A 21,314-nucleotide genomic window follows, 5' to 3' on the forward strand; every position below is an offset into this window, starting at 1 on the left:
AGTCTGTGCAAGTAGGATAGTGAGAGTGACCCGCAATCCCTGTTTATAGGCAGAATGGGGAACTGCATATGTAAAAAAGGCGATTCCCCGTTCTGCCTAATAATATGTCAGATCTACTGTTCCCAGTAATCGGGAACAGTGATCTCTGTCATGTCCCAGTGAGCCCATCCCCCTACAGTTAGCACACACCCAGGGAACCCCTTGATTGCCTCCTAGTGTTAACCCTTCCCCTGCCAGTGTAATTTATATATTGATCAGTGCATTTTTATAGCACTGATCAATGTAATAATGTCACTGGTCCCCAAAAAGTGTAATTTGTGGTCAGATTTGTCCGCCGCAATGTTGCAGTCCCGCTAAAAATTGCAAATCACTGCCAATAAAAACAATATAACCTTTTTTTTTTTAAAGTCCCTAAATCTATCCCATAGTTTGGAGATGTGATAACTTTTGCGCAAACCAATCAATATACGTCTATTGCGATTTATTTATTTAGTTTCCTACCAAAAATATGTAGAAGAATATATATTGGCCTAAACTGATGAATACATTTTTTTTTTTTTTTGGATATGTATTCTAGCAGAAAGTAAAAAAAAAAATACTACCAAAAGAAAGGTCTATTTGTGGGTAAAAAAAATTTGTTTGGGTGTAGCCTCGCACGACCGCGCAATTGTCAGTTAAAGTGGCGCAGTGCCGTATCGCAAAAAAATTCCTGGTCATTAAGGGGGCAAATTCAGGGCTGAATTTGCATGATGCAAGAAATAGTATCTTTATTTTATTATTTTTATTATGTTTGTTCTGTTACAGAATTAGGCACTGTTCTAAGAAGGTTCTGCTGTTTAAAAAATAAATGGCCCTTTCAGCTCCCTGAAAGAGCCACAGTTATGATTGTGTTGCCGCCAAGGCTGCACCATTTCGCCTTTTATTATTCATACTTACCCTTGAACCTTTACTGAATCGTTTGAGAATTAACCCTGATGTTAAGGGCGTAGATATAGGTGGTAATACTCACAAGATCCCGGCATTTGCAGATGATATATTGCTTTTTCTCGAAAACCCGATTATTACAATCCCCAACTTGCTTAAAGATTTCGACAACTTTAGAATTATATCCAATTTTAAAATTAATTTTTTCAAAATCTACTGCCCTAAATGTTTCCTTGACCAAAGACATCTGCAAGTTATGTACTGATAACTTCCCATTTACATGGAACAATCATGCGATCACATATTTGGGTATTCAACTACCATCCTCCTTATCTGATTTATACTCCCTAAACTACACCCCACTTCTGAATACGATTTTGGCTGATCTCAAAAAATGGTCTTCCGGCCTGTTTTCATGGTTCGGAAGAGCTGCCATTATTAAAATGAATATCTTACCCAGAATCCTATACGTTTTACAAACCATCCCAATATTGATCCCACCAGCATTTTTTTCCTCTTATAGGAAGGTCTGTACTATGTTTCTTTGGAATAAACTTCGCCCACGACTAGGATATAATAGACTTACAGCCTCTAAAACTTCAGGTGGGATTGGCTTACCCGATATACGCAAATACCACTAAGCGTGCTGCTTAACCAGAGTTATCGACTGGAATGTTCATCATACACTAAAGGATTGGATCCAATTGGAACAATCCTTCTCAACTTTTCCTTTAGCCCAGATCCCATGGATTACACCTACTAATATCCCTTTAGAATGCAAATCCCATCCCCTAATTAACCCTACCCTCAAAACATTTCACGCTACCTGCAAAACCCACAACATCTCCAATATTTGGCCCTATGACACCAATGAGGCAAAATCCAGATTTTATTCCTGGATTACATTCATAATTTTTACGTGATGGTTGGCCTTATAATACGGTGACAGCAGGGCATTTTTATGAAAATAGTCATCTTCTCACTCAATCAGCCCTATCTTCCAAAATTAATGACAAGACATTTCCTTTTTGGACCTACTGCCAAATTTGACATTTCCTTAATACCAAACCTCAACCTGATTGGTCCAGACACACCACCAAATTTGAAGATCTTTGTTTACAGACAGGACCCCTTAGACACCTAATCTCATCCACTTACTGTTCTCTGATTTCTCTCCCAAAATTAATTGGTCAAATCAAAAATGGGAAAAAGATCTGTCTATCAACCTATCTGATTCTGAATGGGAAAAGATATACATACTCGCACACAAAGGGTCATTGAATGTCCGAGTTCAGGAAAATGCATTCAAATTGTCATCTAGGTGGTATAACCCCCCCCCCCCCCCCCTCAAACTTGATGTTATTAACCTGTTGATTCCCAAGTGCTGCTGGAGATGTAAGACTGGAATAGGCTCACTCCTCCATGTCTGGTGGTCATGTTCTCTTATTCAACCTTTTTGGACGACTGTTCACAAACTTATCTTCCAGATAACAACCTATAATTTAGACTTCACTCCTGCTCAATTTTTGCTTCACCATTCATCCTCATTACTGCCCAGATACCGCCGCTCTTTAACCATGCACTTAGTTAATGCAGCTATAATGTGCATACCTATCAAATGGCGTTCTACTGATTCTCCTTTGGTTGGAGATTGGTTTGCCCGAATACAGAGAACCATGGAGATGGAGGAATTGATCCACCAGGCAAAATATACGTCGAAAGCATTTACTTCCATATGGTCTTGCTGGATTGACTTTGTCTCCTCTGATGCATACAAAAATGCATTACTCTGAATATACGCTATTACCACTTTTCTTTTTGGAGTCTTACGAACACATGGGCTGTGGAAGGCTTCCCTTCCCCTTTTCATATTTTTTTTTGTATTCATATCTTTCCCTTTTATACCCCCCTCTTTCAGCACATCCCTCTCACCCTTTTATAGTTTAATTTATCATTTACTTTCCTTATGATAAACAATAACCTTATTCAAAAAAAATTCGCTCTTATTCACTTATCCGTAAATATTTAATGACAGAAGGTCCAGGAGGACACAACTGCTGTCTTCTCTTACTACTTTTGCTTATTTAGACATTCTAAATATACTTTGTTGTTTTATGTTTGCGGACAACTCCGCCCTCATATGTTGCACTTCTATCTCCACTTGATTTTGTAACGGTTTTATCTTGGCCTTATTTATTTTATTTACATTATATATTGACTGTTAATCTTTATCGAATAATTCTCATTGATGTTCACCAATTTTTAATTTATTTATGATCACTTAGTGTCAAACAGTCTTGAACAACGTATGTATTGTTTCATCTCGCTCAATTTTAATATTTGGATTATTTAAAAATGGAATGTTTATCTCTCTCCGTTTGCAGACATTTCCGCCGGCTTTTGTGTCATATTTACCGGTATCTGCATTGTTTTATGTAACCGTTTTTCGCCTAATAAAAACTTTTACAACAAAAAAAAAATGATTGTGTTGCAAGATTATAGCTTCTGTTATGGTAGAATGGTAGAGTTGACTAAATGGATACAATTTCAGCCGCTGACTATTACAAATTAAAAATGTTTTATGCAATGTCCAAATGTATTTTTTTTATTTTATTTTTTTAGGTAGAGTATGTGTTCACAGACAAGACAGGCACTTTGACAGAAAATGAGATGCAGTTTAGAGAGTGCTCAGTAAATGGAATTAAATACCAAGAGATCAATGGAAAACTTGTGCCAGAAGGTGTAACCGTGGATTTTCCTGATGGAGCCTCTACAAGCTTGGTAAGATATTTTCTCGTTATCGTGCATGACAGAATGTCCAGTATTCTAAAGCTCACCACATACATTATAGTCTGACTGGATCCAAACAAATTGCATAATTTAGGGAGTCCTCATTTTAGGTAGAAAAATTACAGGCTGGCTGTACGATCTGTTTACAGTTCACCAAAAATATGTAATATGAGGACATATGTAAACTATCCACTCATGCAAAAAGTGATTCTACAGTCAGATTGTAATATGTATAGTAAACGTAAAGCAGTAATAAACCCAAAACTAAAAATGTTGTATATTGCGGATTTACCAATAATTAGATGTGGTGGCTGTATTAATTTTCTAGTTTAGACCCCCCCCCCCCCTCTGTTTTTAACCTGATGATCTGGCCAGTAACACACCCTCCTGTATTACAGTGCAGCCACTCTGGATGAAGGAGAAACAGACACATTTGTACAGCAGTATTGCCAGTCTAGGGGCGGATAATGTTAGATGCACTAGCAGATTTAGATAAACGAACAAATTGAACCCAAACTTCCCTAAAAAAAAGTGTTATTCTTTGGGATAAAGGTTTTACATCAATAAAAGCTAATCATTGTAAGCACCCCTGTCAGTTGTAAATGGTATATTTTACCCCTTTTACTGCTAGCTCTGCATGATGGTTTGTTCCGTTAAACAGACTTACTGGCAGGATCACAATGTGATAGAGTACCTGAAAAGGGAAAACAAATGCAACCATCACATCTAAGAATTGGTAAGCCGGAATATGTTTGCTTTTGGGGTTTAATACTGTTTTAAGTTTTTGAAATTGCACTTTACTGGAAGATACTCTTGCAAGCCTACAGTTTGTTAGCAGTTAGTATTTAGTAAGGAAGTTGCAACAATATTTGAGAAGTATATTCCTAGACTGAAATCGAACTGCGATGCTTTCTTTTGCTATTAAGTACCATTTGTCCAGTCTAGTGTATTTTTTTCACTTTATACCCTAAAGGACATCTCTACATTTAGTATAGGTCTTTAACCCCCCCCACGCTCAAATGCAGCCTGCCTGATAAAATAACTTTCTCTGTTCCAACGATCTTCACTCTGTGTTGCTATACATCTTTTGCACAAAATCTTGCCTCTGGGTCATCATTTTCCTGCGCATGCAGGTCACAGCCCCATGTGTTCCAATGGGTGAACCATACTTATTGCAGTATGTCTTACCCATATAGCTCAACCTTCTTGCCCAAATTAAAACCTTTTTGTCTAGTGTTCTCTTACATTCAGGAACTTTTTATAAAAAAAATCATTAAATGTATTCTAAATGTGACCAGTAAGCACCTTCATTTAGGCTTGATTTCAGTCCCTTGTAGAGGGACACTCAAATGGGGAGGGACAGAATTTAAGGGCTTGAATGTACACAAGCTAAAAAGGAACAAGATGATAGGGGGAGATACCAGAGTAATGTACTATTGGATTAGGAATTTCTCTTTATGGAAATATTGTTTCATGGTAACGGAGCACCTTTAAATAAGCACACTTTTTTCTAGTCTTCTTTTTATTTTTTTTCTGATTTATCGATCTGTCTTCTTTTTTTTTTTATTTAAATTTTTTTATTTTTTTACTTTTAACTTTAAAATGTATTCAATAGCTGCAGAAATAGCTGTGTTTTTTTTTTTTTCTCTAACTTTTATCAGAGTGTTGAAGAGGAACTATTCTTCAAGGCAGTCTCCCTTTGCCACACTGTACATATAAGTCATGAACAATCAGAAAGCTCTGTTGATGGCCTGCGGTACTCCAATGGTATATCCACCCAAATGGAATATTATGCATCTTCACCAGATGAAAAGGCACTTGTAGAAGCCTCTAAAAGGTGGGGAAATTTAACCTGTATAGTGACAATTCTGTAATGCCTGCTTATTATTGATTTTAAGTCTAAGCAACAGTATTATGATTAAAAAATTTCAGAATCCTCCTTAAAATATATTGCCCGGTACAGGCTTTTTACAGTACACAGACTCTTAATCATTACAACTGGATTGTATGTAGCTACCTTCAAGTTGGTGGTTACTGATCATATGAACACCTTGATCAACAAACCTGCCAGCTTCAGCAAAGACTAATAACCGTGCTGAATGTGCCTGTCCTCAAAGTATTCCCTCTACGGTGCCATTTAAATATTAGGACCATCCTGTACACAGGGCCTTAAAGTTTTCTTAATCTCTTCCTCCAAATGCTTACCACTCCCTGTCATTACATTATAAAATGCTACAAGGTAGGTGGCCAGTTGATACTTTGGCAGTTTTAAATAGACTAACTGCTGTCACCAGCATGGCACAGCTTATTTATTTAAAGCGGAGTTCCGGCCACAATTTCACTTTTTAAATATAAATACCCCTGTAATACACAAGCTTAATGTATTCTAGTAAAGTTAGTCTGTAAACTAAGGTCCGTTTTGTTAGGTTGTTACAGCATTTAGACACTTTATAAAACAGAAATTCACTGGGGCCATCTTAAGTTTGGGCATCATGAAGCCAGACTGTATGACTTCCTGGATTTCAGCCTTTCAGATCAGGTTTCAGCACCTGTACTGTCCAAGTCACATGATTCTTCGAGACTGGGGAGTGCACAGACTCCTGGAAAGTTACACCCACTACATTCACAGGAGTCTGTGCGGTGTAGGTTAGGACAGTGTTTCTCAACTCCAGTCCTCGGGGCGCACCAACAGGTCTTGTTTTCAGGCTTTCCATTATTGTGCACAGGTGATTTGATCAGTTTCACTGCCTTAGTAATTACCACAGCAGTTTGATCTGAGGGAAATCCTGAAAACATGACCTGTTGGTGCGCCCCGAGGACTGGAGTTGAGAAACACTGGGTTAGGAAGCTTAAGCACCTAGGTGCAGGAAGTGGGAAGATTAACTATTCTGCCTAGCAACAACACTTTGAAGGCATCTAAAAAAAAAAAAAAAATTCTTAAAGTACTAATGACATTTTTTTAAAACTACTGATGTAATGTTATATTTATGGGTGGAACTCCACTTTAAACAGTTGATGTGTGTGATTCCATTAGCCCCCCCCCCCCCCCCCCCCCAAAGCCACCATCCATGTACTTAAACAGAAAGATCCCATTGATGGGATTTAATCCAAAGTTTAGGGTTGATCCAAAGAACCTTCACACACTGATCACACATATGAATAGTGCACACATGGTCATGTGGAAACTGTGGGTCAGCATTGCTGTTAAAGGGGTTTTATTTTTTCAGTACAGCGTTCATCAATTTTTTGATAGATTTAGAACAGAATGTACATTTAGAAAGCTACAATATTTTGTCATGTACAAATAAAATGGGTGGAATGAAGTATACACAGATAAATACAGTAAAATTGGTTACAGCCTATAAAAACTTGGGTATTACAAAGGTTCTAATCACGATACAAAAGGCTTCTTGTTTCATTTAGAAGTGATCTTGAGGTACATTTTTTTATTTATTTTTTTAGATCAATGGTCACGTATGGAAATACATGGCTCAGGCATTTGATGTTGGAGGGGATATACCTGTTTTTTTATCCAAGAAAATCTTTATGGACACAAGCGATTCAGATGCTCTGGGAATTAAACATAAAAGCAGCAGTGCTCTGGGGAATAAATTGCAGTGTTATTTCGAACATGGTGCCTGCTATCACACACCATCGTTTGAGATTCACATCTATAATATTTAACTGCATGTTCTAGTAATTCAGGATTCTATGGAGCCTTGTGAGAAGCATAGTGAGCTATTTGTATGGTTAATTATCTGTGTAGAATGTTCTGCCTTCATAGCTATTTTTCTGCAAAAACAAAAAAACTGAATTGTATTTTCTTGTTGCAGGATGGGCGTTGCTTTTTCTGGAGCCAGTGGTGATGTAATGGAAATTAAAATTCTTGGAAAACTTGAAAGGTAACTATATAATCAATAAAGCAGGCTACTTGCTGACAAAAGAGTGAATGGCTTCCATCTACCCCAAGAATCTCTCGTGCAGTTCAGAATATCTCATTTCCCATGCACAGGGCCATATTGTTTTTACATAGGATCTCACCGTCAGCAAGATCTTTATCTCTTCATCAATGCTGGCTAGGGCCGCCTAAAAATGTGAAAAATTCAGCGCTGAGAAGTACAAATAAAATAAACAATAACAATTAATATGCTAGCCAGCACTAAGAATAAATTCATAAAAAATTCTCAAAGCATAAATATAAGAAAAGTGCAGCGCAAGAATGAAATTAATACAAAAAAATATAATTTAAATATGCCAGTGAAAAATTAAATAAATGAGTGCCAATGAAAAAATGTGTCCAATTGTCCATATATCCTTAAGTGAAAAATCACACAAATAAATCCGGCAAGGGTGAGAGTGAAGAGGAGACACCAGAGGAAATCCACCACCAAGGTATAGATGGACTCTCACCTCATTGCTTCGACCCGTGAGGGTCACAAAGCATATCTGCAAACAATTCACAGTCCAGTCCAACCTCCAGATAGATCATCAAATCTTATAAGTATCCAAGGCCACTCCTTGCTGTTCTCCTTCGTTTGACATGTCAATTGTTTGCAGATATGCTTTGTGACCCTCACGGGTCGAAGCAATGAGGTGAGAGTCCATCTATACCTTGGTGGTGGATTTCCTCTGGTGTCTCCTCTTCACTCTCACCCTTGCCGGATTTATTTGTGTGATTTTTCACTTAAGGATATATGGACAATTGGACACATATTTTTTCATTGGCACTCATTTATTTAATTTTTCACTGGCATATTTAAATTATATTTTTTTGTATTAATTTCATTCTTGCGCTGCACTTTTCTTATATTTAGGCTAGGGCCGCCTGTCAGAACAGAGGGCATGCACTTGCTTGGCAGGAATACAGGAATCTGGCTTTAATCCTGATGTGGCAAGGCTCATGTAATGGTGACAGCGTCACTACTTTATTGTACAGGTCAGTTAGTGGTGTCACCCTCCTAAAGACAATGCCCCGGGCTCATAGTAGGTGGTAGGATAATAATAAAAAAAAACAGTTTTCCCTAAAATAAGCAGCTAAATATGTTTTCTTTTCAGGTATACATACACATTCTATATTAACCGGTTGCCGACCACCTGCCGTCGATTGATTGTGGCAGAATGGTACTCCTGCGCAAAATGCCGTAGCTGTACAGCAGGTGCTTTAAGGAGTACACGTAGGAGCTTGTGCATGTGTCCGCCGGCCCCAATGGCCACCGGCTACTCGCGATTACTCCTGAGGAAGACGGAATGGAGTCCCATCCCCCCCACAGTTAGAATCACTCCATAGGTAACACATTTAACACCTTGATCGACCCCTGATGTTAACCCCTACCCGGCCAATGACATTTATACAGTAATCAGTAGCTATTTCTAGCTCTGATCGCTATACAGGTATATAAAAGTCAATGGTCCCAAAATAGTGTCAAAGGTGACAGATCTGTCCGCCGCAATCCTGATAAAAATCGCAGATCGCCACCATTACTTGTAAAAAATAATAATAAAAAAAATGCCATAAATCTATCCCCTATTTTTTAGACGCTATAACTTTTTGTGCAAAGCAATCAAGATACGCTTATTGCTTATATATAAAATATGTAGAATAATACATATTGGCCTAAACTGAGGAAGACATTTTTTTTTTCCATATATTTTTTGGGGGATATTTATTATAGCAAAATGTAAAAAATATTGCTTTTTTTTCCCCGGCAATTGGTCTGTCTTTTTTGTTTTATAGCGCAAAAAAAAACAGAGGTGATCACATACCACCAAAAGAAAGCTTGGTTTGTGGGGAATAAAGGGGCATCAATTTTGTTTGGGTACAGTAGTGCATGACAGCACAATTGTCGGTTAAAGCGGCGCAGCGCCGTATTGCAAAAAATGGCCTGGTCAGGAAGGGGGGTAAATTATTCCCGGGGTTGAAGTGGTTAAATCACATTGCAGAAATCTGCTTTTGCTTGGACATGATCTGGGATGAGGGGGCGGCTGTTCGTTTCTGGCCACCCCCTCGCGTTCGCTCCCAGCGAATCACCTGCCTGTGTAATGTAAACACAGGCAGAGGAAGGGATGTCATCTCTCCTCCTGGCGGTGTTTTTGTCCGGCGAGAGGAGAGAAGACATCACAAGTGAGTTGCACCAAACAGCACACTAACACAGTTACACATAGGCACACAAATCCCCCCCCAGTCACCCCCAGATCACCCCGCCAGCCCCCAGTCACAGTGTCACTGATTGCAGTGATCATTTATTTACTGATCACTGCATTTAGTGTCATTTGTGCAAGTAAAAAGTTGCAGGGCAGTTAGTGTTGGGCCCCTTTAGGTCCAGGGTAGCCCCCTACCTACCCCCACCCCCCCCCCCTAATAAAGGTTTAACCCCTTGATCGCCCCCTAGTTAACCCTTTCACCCCCTATTGCCAGTGTCACTAAGCAATCGTTTTTCTGATCGCTGTATTAGTGTTGCTGGTGCCACTGGGTAGCCAGTTATTTTTTGAGGTTCGCCGCCAGGTTTTTATAGCGTTGGGTACCCCCAGTTTTTTTTAAAATAAAGGTTTTAACCCCTGATTGCCCCTAGAGTTAACCCTTTCACCAGTGATCACCGTATAAGTGTCACTGGTGACGCTGGTTAGCCAGTTAGTTATTTAGGTTCGCCGCCAGGTTTTTATAAAGCGTCAGGTACCCCCATATATTACCCAACAAAGGTTTTAACCCCTTGATTGCCTCCTAGTTAACCCTTTCACCAGTGATCACCGTATAAGTGTTGCGGTTGACGCTGGTTAGGTAGTTTGCTGTTTATAGCATCAGGGCATCCGCCGTATATAACCCAATAAAGGTTTAACCCCCTGATCGCCCGGCGGGTGATATCAATAAAATTTTAGCGTCAATCAGGGTCTGCGTCGCCCCAGGCAGCGTTAGGTTAGTGCCAGTAACGCTTACACCCATGCGCAAAGCATACACCCCCCTTAGTGGTATAGTATCTGAACGGATCGATACCTGATCTGATCAGATCTATACTAGCGTATCCAGCAGTTTAGGGTACCCAAAAACGCATTGTTGGCGGAATCAGCCCAGATACCCGCTAGCACCTGCGTTTTGCCCCTCCGCCCAGCCCACCCAAGTGCAGTATCGATCACTGTCATTTACACAACACACATAACTGCAGCGTTCGCAGAGACAGGCCTGATCCCTGCGATTCTACGTTTGCTGACAGTCGGGTGCTTTTTTTTACCTGTGAATCATCACTAGTGTACCACTAAATTTAGAGCCCAAAATGGCAAAGCAAATGTACACTAGTGTGAAGAGGCCTACACGTTTATTAGCATGACAGCCTCTCAGCAAATAGCTTGGGGTGTCTTCTTTCCAAAATGGGGTCATTTGGGGGTGTTGTGTGCCATCTTGGCATTTTATGGGCTTCAAAACTGTTATAGGTAGTGAGGAGTGAAATCAAAAATGTATGCCCTTAGAAATCTTGAAGGCGGTGCTTGGTTTTCGGAGTCCCGTACGCGGCTAGGCTCCCAAAAAGTCCCACACGTGTGGTATCCCCGTACTCGGGAGAAGCAGCAGAATGTATTTTGGGGTGTAATTCCACATCTAACCATGGCATGTGTGAACAATATATCATTTAGTGACAACTTTTTTTTTTGTCATTATTCAATCACTTGGGACAAAAAAATATATATATATATTCAATGGACTCAACATGCCTCTCAGCAATTTCCTTGTGTTTACTTTCCAAAATGGGGTCATTTGGGGGGGGGTTTTGTACTGCCCTGCCGTTTTAGCACCTCAAGAAATGAGATAGGCAGTCATAAATTAAAAGCTGTGTAAATTCCAGAAAATGTACCCTAGTTTGTAGACGCTATAACTTTTGCGAAAACCAATAAATATACGCTTTTTGGGTTTTTTTTTTTTTTTTTTTTTTTTTTTTTTTTTTTTTTTTTTTAACTAAAGACATGTGGCTGAATACATTTTGGCCTAAATGTTTGACTAAAATTTAGTTTATTCAAATTTTTTATTAATAACAAAAAGTAGAAAATATCATTTTTTTTCCCCAAAATTTTCAGTCTTTTTCCATTTATATCGCAAAAAATAAAAATTGCAGAGGCAATCAATTACCATCAAAAGAAAGCTCTATTTGTGGGAAGAAAAGGACGCAAATTTTGTTTCGGTACAACATTGCATGACCGCACAATTACCAGTTAAAGCAGCGCAGTGCCAAATTGTAAAAACACCCTGGGTCCTTTAGCTGCATAAAGGTCCGGGTCTTAAGTGGTTAAAGACGCTGTATACTGGTGCATTACAAAGCACATGTGTCCTGTAACACGTCTCCATAGAGTAATTTGCCTTGGTACAGTTTTGGTTCACCTATTGACATTTTATGTTGCTAGTTTTATTGGATAGCAGGTTAGTTACATTTTTCTAGTTGATGTAATGTGCATTTACTTTAAAACACGTTTATCTAGAATATGCATAAATCGGTGCTGTCATACTCTGTACTTTAGATTCACACGTGAATTTCCTTATAACGTGGAACTAGAGGCAAACTGCTAACTACAGTTTTTATTTTTTTATTATTATATAAAGATGCATAAGACACATCGCAAACAACAAAAAAATAATCGGCCAGTAACCTAATGGGGTTAAAAAAAACAAAAATTGGCCCTTTATAGTACAAAAAGAGCAAATTGCTACTGTAAATATTACTTTCACTGTTGAACAGTAAAAAATTAACCCCTTACAGTAGCAATTATTTGCTCTTTTTGTACTAATTTTAATTTTTGTAACCCCCATTATGTTACTAAACGTCTCAGGCCGGGGTCACACCTGTGTGTTTTTTGGTGCTTTTTGCAGAAACACTACAGTTCATTAACATGGTTTCCTATGGGACACGTTCACATCCATGATTTTTTTTTCAGCTGCTGCCTATTTGCAGGTGCTATTTTTTTTTTTGTTGTTCAATATACTTCAATGGAGAAGCTGCAGAAAAGTATGTAATGCGTTTTTGTGGCAATTTGTGTTTTTTTATCTGCCCAACAAATTGGGAAAAAAATTGCGCAAAATAATCGTTGGTTGCCGCCCTAAAATGCAGCCACTTTATGTTCCCTTCCCTTTGCTCTGATGCCCCTAATGTCTGAATTGGCCCTTATTGTGCTTGTTATTTTAAAGAAGAAAAAAAAAACACCTTTACAATCATTTTAATGTTCTTTAGCAAGGAACATACATTCCACATTAATAATAATTCTACCAAAATTAGTGTGTTCTGTAAATTGCCTCCAGCATTGCTTCTGTTACTTCTTTCCGGAGGCTGCAATTTGGCTTAGTCTCAAAATCCCAGGGTTCCTCTTTGCTGCTCCTGGCCTCTCCCTCTTTTGTGTGCCCCTCAGCCAGCAGCTTGCTACAGGGGGGCACCCAAACCAAGTCAGAGCTCTGTGTATCCATTCAGACACAGAGCCCCGACCTGGCCCCGTCCCCTCTCTCCCCCCTGATTGGCTGGCTGACTTTGACAGCCGCAGGACCCAATGGTGCCGCTGCTCTGTCTCAGCCAATCAAGAGGAGTGTCCTGGATGGCTGAGGGTATCGTGGACATTGCTGAAGAGAGGAGGGGCTCAGGTAGGTAATTAGGGGGTTGCTGGGGAGGTTGCTACACACACAAGGTTTTTTTATCTTGATGCATAGAATGCATTAACGGGTAAGTTCACCTTTGTACACTTATGCACTTTTTTTGCAAGCTTTCCATTAAATCTACAGTCACTTACTTTTCTTGTCCTAATACACGTTTCCAGAGGTTTTCATTAGTAATGTCTTCTTCCTGATCAGACTGTAGGTCATGACACAGGAAGGAGTTGACCAGCTGATCTCATTAGCACACACCCTGCATCATCCACCCACCCATTGCTAGGTGCACGTTTTTAAATGAAACGATTAATCGGTGATCACCCTTCTCACTAAATACACAATATACAATCAGATTGTGTAGTGTATGACCATATATATACTCTAAAATTACTATTTGCTCTTTCAGTGCCATTAATTAATGACACACCAAACACAGATGCAAACCCACATTTTGTCATGTGAAAAAACGAGGGACAAATGCTTCAAAAAGTAAACTGAGCACAACTTGCAAAACGCCAAAATTTCCCATTAACCACATGTAGTGCAGCCAATTGAAAGCAACGCCTGCCCTATGCATGTCACAGAAAAAGAGACACAAAACGTTCGCTCCTACTAGGCTAGATGTGAATGGGGCCTAAATGTGAAATTGGTGCAACAATGAGGCTCCATTCACATCTGTTCACATCTGTGCGTTTCCTCCCATTTCAGAATTGCGCTGCACCAAAAATCGCAGTAAAAAATGCACCAAGCTCAAAAGTTCTGAAGCTTTTTGGTGCGATTGCTGTGTGTAGGACAGCCCATCAGGTGGATGGGCTGCCATATGTGTGATAAGTGAAAATACTCCAAAACCCCTCGCAAAAAAACATGCATGTGGGAATTCGGGTTCCCGTTATGCAGAGTTGTGAATGGGGTTTGACAGCTGAGTGTTCTGTCCACTCTCTCCTATGTATTGGGTTGCCATCTAATCCCTCTAAACCCGAACACATATGAATTACACAGGTTCTGAGGCTAATTTTAATGTAGATTAGCTCAAGTGGTTTAATTAACCCACAGAACCTGTGTAATTCATATATGTTCGGGTTTAAAGGGCAAACCCTACCTACAGTTGTGCTCATAAGTTTACACATACCCTGACAGAATTTGATTTCTTGGCCATTTATCAGAGAATATTAATAAGACAAAAACGTTTCTTTCACTCATGGTTAGTGTTTGGCTGAAGCCATTTATTAACAAGCAACTGTATTTACTCTTTTTAAATCATAATCACAACAGAAACTATCCAAATGACCCTGATCAAAAGTTTACATACCCCAGTTCCTAATACCATGTATTGCCCCCTTTAACATCAATGACAGCTTGAAGTCTTTTGTGATATTTGTGGATGAAGCTCACTGTCTTGCATGAATTGCACGTTTTGATATCTCCCCAGAGTGGCTCAATGATATTGAGGTCAGGAGACTGAGATGGCCACTCCAGAACCTTCACTTTATTCTGCTGTAGCCAATGACTGGTCAACTTGGCCTTGTGTTTTGTCATGTTGGAATGTCCAAGTATGTCCCATGCGCAGCTTTCCGGCTGATGAATGCAAATGTTCCTCCAGTATTTTTTAATAACATACTGCATTCATCCTTTCATAGCCACTCAAACCCTTTTTTGTCAACTTGTGTGTTATCAGGCCAAAACCACCAGGGTATGTAAACTTTTGATCAGGGTCATTTTGGGTGGTTTCTGTTGGGATTATGATTTAAAGAGTAAACACAGTTGATTGATAATAAATGGCTTCAGCCAAACACTAACCATGAGTGAAAGAAAGGTCATATTCTCTAAGAAATCATAAATTCTACCAGGGTATGTAAACTGATGAGCACAACTGTAAATGCAGAAGAGACAAAAAATGCCTCTTCTGCATTAAAAATCCTGCCTGTTCGCCCATTTTTTTTCACATATAGTTCCACTTTAGGAACTGTATTGAAAAAATAAATCTGCTGTAAATCCCCTTTATTTTTTTTATTTTTACATGATATACAATGGACATGTAACTGGTCTCCATTTTTTTTAAATCCAGGTACAAGCTTCTTCATGTTCTGGAGTTTGATGCAAATCGTCGACGCATGAGTGTCATTGTACAGAGTCCCTCTGGTAAGGTTCTAGAGTTGTATGTGTAAATATAAATATCTGCGCTAACCCAAAAAAATATAAATGGGTAAGGGAGGTGCTGCTGCTTGAATACTCATCTTAAAATGTATAGATATAGAAAGAGCGCACATCCACTAGTGAAAAAATATATAGTGATCATAAATCAATAGATTGCCATAAAATGCTAATAATGTTCAAATGAATAACACAAAGCTCATAAGGGCTCCATGGAGTACAAGGTGAAAAAAATATATTCCGGTGCTCTCGTTCATAAAGTGATAAATCAGTGCCGCTTACCAGAGCTTTTGAATCTCGGATTATAGAGATCAAATGCGCTAAAAAAAAAGCCTTCCAGCAGGGATAATCTCCGCCTAGGATTCCTCCAGGGGAAGGATCCCTTTCCAATACAGCGGGCTATCCGGATAAGTGGAAATCCAGAGCCAACGGTTCTGGTAAGCGGCAGTGATTTATCACTTTATGAACAAGAGCATTGGATGGATAAATTGTCTTTTTTTCAGCTTGCACTTCCTGGAGCCCTTATGGGCTTTATGTTATCATATAATTTTATTAGCATTTTACGGCAATCTATTGATTTGTGGTTTATTTTTGATTACTATATATTTGTTCACTAGTGGATGCACACTTTCTTACTATATCTAAGCTTTCAGACTTGCATGTGATTTCACACTATTGACATGTTCACATTTTGTGTAAAACAGAACCACTGAATGCTTTTTTGTTTTGTTTTGTTTTGTTTAGGGGACAAAATTCTTTTTACCAAAGGGGCAGAGTCTGCTATTCTTCCAAATGCCAAAAGTGGGGAGATAGAGAGAACAAGACTGCACGTAGATGAGTTTGCTTTGGTAAGTTCTGTTTTTGGTCTAGATTATTTTTAAATGCACAAAATTAAAGATGTCATTTACAAAACTAAATTGATCTACAGTTAACGTTCAAAAATAATAACCCTTTGTTAATAACAAAATATAACGTTGTTTATGAAATCCATAAAGTGGTTTCAGATACTGCAAATTTGTACATATTGGGAATGTTTATTTTTTTATTTTTTATTTTTACAAAAGCTTAACATACACATAATTGAAGGGTGTCTGGGTCTAGGAGACCCCAAAAAAATGCTTTTAAAACCGACACAGGTACACGCAAGCGCCAAAATATGCACTTAAAGCGGAGTTCCACCCAAAAGTGGAACTTCCGCTGAAACCACTCCTCGCCCCCTTACATGCCATACTCACTGCGCATGCGCAGTGAGTGCCCAGCCGTGAAGTCGTAAGCTGTCACGGCCAGGTGCCCACAGTTAGGATGGAGGCGCCAGCGGAGAGGGGGGGAGAGGAGCGGAGTGTCGCTGGACAGTGTATCAGGTAAGTGTATGTTTATTAAAAGCCAGCAGCTATGCGTTTTGTAGCTGCTGACTTTTAATAAATATAAAAAAAGGCTGGAACTCCCCTTTAAGCTGCTTTTGAAGCAAATTGAAGCAAAATTCCAGACAATTGGTAAAATACACAGATGAAATGCATATAATGGAGCCATTTTTACCTGCCAAAGTAATTGTATTTCTACCTTACAAGTCCTAAGAATACACAGTCCTGCGGCACAGCCCTATCTGGCAAGGCAGGAGACCTGAGTTGTAATACTTGCTGGTAGGGTTGCACTGATACTAGTATTGGTGCCGATACCGAGCAGTTGCACGAGTACTTGTACAGGTAAGGCTGTTGACATTGCTTGCGTTTAAAGTGTTACTAACCCGACAGCAGTAAAATCCATGTGTATATGCATTAAAGCATGCATGTTATACTCAGTGTGAGACCCAAGGGGTTAATGGCGTGTAAAAAGGCTGTTCGTTCCTGACTCATCTCCTTCCACTGACTCCAAAATATAACCTGATATTTACAGAGCCAGGGGACATGCTCAGTTTGGTATGTATTGCTAGAAAGAGAGTTTTATTTTTGGGAGAGTGCATGTGACCGGCACAGTCCAGACAGAGGGTCAGGGATCCTGCATTCTCATTCCTCAATCATGGGAGAATGAAAACTCCTCCTACAAGCTTTAACCAGACACTCATAGAAGTCATAAGACTGCTCCAACTGCTGACAAAAAAAAAAGGTATTAAGCAGTTTATATTTTCTTAAAATAATTGCATTTCCATGTTCTTTGTACTGTGGGAGACCAGATATAATGAATGCAGGGTCCTGGGTTTAGTAACACTTTAATAAAATACATATTGCAGTGTAATCTAGAGCTGCAATAATTTGTGACCAATATGTCTGTCTAGTGTTCAGCTTTTAAGGTTGGGTCAGATTCACTTTAGTATACTGTAACAGTTAGTGGGATTTATGGAATTACTTGCTATTGCTCTATTATAATGTGCACACTTGGTTAGTTTTAAATGTTTAGTCTTAATGTTGCTTTAAATACATGTCTTTTGCTGAACCAGAAAGGACTGCGGACATTATGTGTAGCCTGCAGGAGGTTCACAGCAGAAGAATACCAAGATATTGATCAGCAGCTTCATGAAGCTCGTACTGCACTACAGCACAGAGAGGAGCGCCTGACTGATGTATTCGATCTCATTGAGAGAGACCTGGAGCTGCTGGGAGCAACTGGTGTTGAAGACAAGTGAGATCATTACATTCCTCTTTACAGCCATAGCAGTTTAGGCCTGTGTCTCTCAACCTTTTTTCAATCATGGCACCCTTTAAAAAAAGTATCTCCAGTTTTAAGACACTCCAGTCTAAGGGCTCGCTCACATGTGAGGTTGGAGGTATAAACACATGGTTGGGGGCCACATCTTTGACACCCCCCAACTGCTCACCCATTACCAGCAGAGGATGATATTTTACTAATGCCGTGGGTGCGATGCGTTGCTTCATGGCCACGGCAATAATTATACCCTCTGTTGCATTCGGTGGGCAATACCCCCCCCCCCCCCCCCCTGCACGCTACCCATTTAAGTGAATGGAGTCCCACTGCAACCTCCCCACAATTACATGTAGTTGTTGTGGTGTGGCATTTAGGGTTTTAAAACAGGTGGTGGTGAGGCAACATATCGTCTCCTGTCAAATGCGATTCAAGCATAAATATAAGTGGCAGTCACTTTTAATTCTCATTTGGCATCTCTACTGGGGGGTGAGTTGTGCTGCATGGTAGGGGAGACTTGGGAAGGAGCCTTCCTCATTCACGGCCCTTTACATTACTGTTGCCCTGGTTGAGCTCCCACTCATCCAACAGTTTGGAACTTCTCTTCCTCAACTTTGTAACCGTTAGAAAGTGAAGGCAGAAAAATGACAAACTGTATGTTGGCAGAGTGAGAGCTCGACCAGGGCAACGGTATACCTTTCTCAAATGACAATTTAAAAAAAAATATATATTTTTTGCTTTCTGTTATGATATATATCCCCAAAAAATATAAACAACTAAATTATTTATCAGTTTAGGCCAATATGTATGCTTCTACATATTTTTGGTAAAAATATATTGCAATAGGCGTATATTGATTGGTTTGCGCAAAAGTTATTGCGTCTACAATATAGGGGATAGATTTATAGACAATTTTTAGCAGGGCTGTGACAATGCGGCGGACTAATCTGGGACCATTGACATTACAGTGATAAAAAAATGCACTTATCAATGTATAAATGACACTGTCAGGGAGGAGGTTAACACTTGGGAGGATCAAGGCGGTAACTGTGTTCCTGGGTGTGTTCTAACTGTGTGGGGATGGGCTCACTGGCACAACAGAGATCGCTGTTTCTGATCACTAGAAACAGCAGATCTCCTTTTTGTGCCCTGTCAGAACAGGGATCCGCCTTGTTTACATAGGCAGATCCCAGTTCTGGGATCGGTGGCGGGTGGACATCGAGTCCACTTGTCCCGCTCCCACACTATCTGTTGCATGAAATGACGTACAGGTACGTCGTTTTGTGCAATAGAGCCGACCTGCCACAGTATATGTACAGTAGCTAATCGGCAAGTGGTTAAATAGTAGGAATTTTTTTCCCTTATGACCTGCAGAGTAAAGGCACAATGTGCTAGTATGCATCGCATACTAGCACATTATGTAAAACTTGCCTGCAAAGGAAGCCCTCCACCAAAGCGTTGTCACCTCCCGTCTTCCTTCTGGGTCTGCGAACTCCGGCTGTATAAATGGCCGAAGCTGCGTGATGTCATGTGCGGGTGCTGCCGGTCACAGCACAGGGCTCTGAAGGAACGGCATGGGTGCCTATATAGTAGGAGATATTTTCAGTGCCTATAAGTAAGCCTTATTATAGGTAATATTAATCTGAGAGTTTACAACCACTTTAAAGGGGGGTGATTCTTTTGTATACCCACTGTATGGGTTAAAACAACATGGTTGTTTTGTCAGTACAAAATGTAAAGAAGTGTTCAAGTATTGGTAATACTGCAGTTCATGCGATATATCACTATATAGGACAAACTGCAAGGCCTCCAGTACTCTGCTCTATTTCAAGTCAACAATAAACGGAGATAACGCTGCCTTTAGCTTGCTCTTTGTTTATACGCTATTAACTTAATAAGTGATCCTAAGGGAGTATAACTGTGGTAAGAAACATAGCAGCCTCTTGTAGTCGATTGTACAAAACCACAAGTAGATGTATTGTCTGGCACTAAGGCTATATTCACACAGCTGTAAAAAAAAAAAGAAAGAAAAACACAATTATAAATATTTTTTATTTACGGATCTGAATGCAGCTGCATGGTTTTCAATGGAGATATTCACACAGCTTTTAACCTTTAAAATCTATATTTAAGATTTAATATTACAAAGATATGCTGTGGGTTAAATGAGAGTTCTTTTGGCCAGAGGTGGAAGCGTTAACATAGTAACATTTATTATGTATTGTTAAAAAAGTCTATCTAATACACAGAAAATATCTATAGTCTTAAAGAAGAAGGAAATAGTAGGTCAAAATACAAATATTTACATGAAGGAATACAGAGTATATTCCTTTAAAACATTAATGTACACACATATCCAGTTACATGTAAGGCCGCGTACACACGTTCGGTCGAAAACGGACTGAAGTACCGTTTCATCGGTCCAAACCGATGGTGTGTGGGCCCCATCGGTCAAAAAAAGAGAACTTGCTTTAAAATTGAACCGATGGACGCCTAACCGATGGGTCAAAACCGACCGTTAGTATGCAAAAGCACTGGTTAAAAACCCGCGCATGATCAGAATCAAGTCGACGCATGCTTGGAAGCATTGAACTTCGGTTTTTTTCTGCACGTCGTTGTGTTTTACATCACCGCGTTGGACTCGATCGGTTTTTTAACTGATGGTGTGTAGGCACATCAGACCATCAGTCAGCTTGATCGGTTAACCGATGACAACGGACCTTTTCCAATAAATACCCTTTAGTACCATCCTGCCGGCTGGCGTTCCATCAAGAGAGTTTTTCCTCCCATCTCCGCTGTGTATATCCCTGGCTGCTGATGTCCCATTGGTTGGCCTAGCTGGGCTCATGATTGGAGGGCTTACTACATAAGTCAGCCCCCTTTCATGCAAAGCCTGGTGACTATTCTGGGCAAGAGATTTAATTGATTCTTCCCAGGAAGTTAGGTTTTGGCCTCCCTACATTGCATATCCCAGCATGGGATCCTATGAAGGGAGTGGGTGTAAAACAATGGAATTGTATCTCCATGGTTTGTATATACAAGTCTCGGCTCCGCAATGTCTACTCTACCAGGCACTTCTGTGCCATATTGCCCACCTTACACAGATGCAAGCTAAATGTAAATATAGGGTATATTCATAATTACAATATTTTACAGCTATTAATGGAGATTTCACATAAACCCACAATGTGACACAGGTGTT

The 21,314-nt window shown here is 39.7% G+C and overlaps 1 protein-coding gene across 5 annotated transcripts in view; it reads left to right on the top strand.

The window, feature by feature from the left end:
- Nucleotides 1-21,314, top strand: part of ATP11B (ATPase phospholipid transporting 11B (putative)) — a 187,072-nt gene that overhangs the window by 89,816 nt on the left and 75,942 nt on the right. For all 5 annotated transcript variants that reach the window (XM_040349442.1, XM_040349439.1, XM_040349438.1 and 2 more), the window contains exons 13-18: nt 3,547-3,705; nt 5,376-5,551; nt 7,548-7,616; nt 15,390-15,463; nt 16,220-16,323; nt 17,910-18,091. In XM_040349442.1, the coding sequence (XP_040205376.1) occupies nt 3,547-3,705; nt 5,376-5,551; nt 7,548-7,616; nt 15,390-15,463; nt 16,220-16,323; nt 17,910-18,091 (764 nt within the window). The remainder of the gene's footprint in view (nt 1-3,546; nt 3,706-5,375; nt 5,552-7,547; nt 7,617-15,389; nt 15,464-16,219; nt 16,324-17,909; nt 18,092-21,314) is intronic.

This window comes from Rana temporaria, chromosome 4 (genome assembly GCF_905171775.1).
Source record: "Rana temporaria chromosome 4, aRanTem1.1, whole genome shotgun sequence".
Classification (NCBI taxonomy): Eukaryota; Metazoa; Chordata; class Amphibia; order Anura; family Ranidae; genus Rana; species Rana temporaria.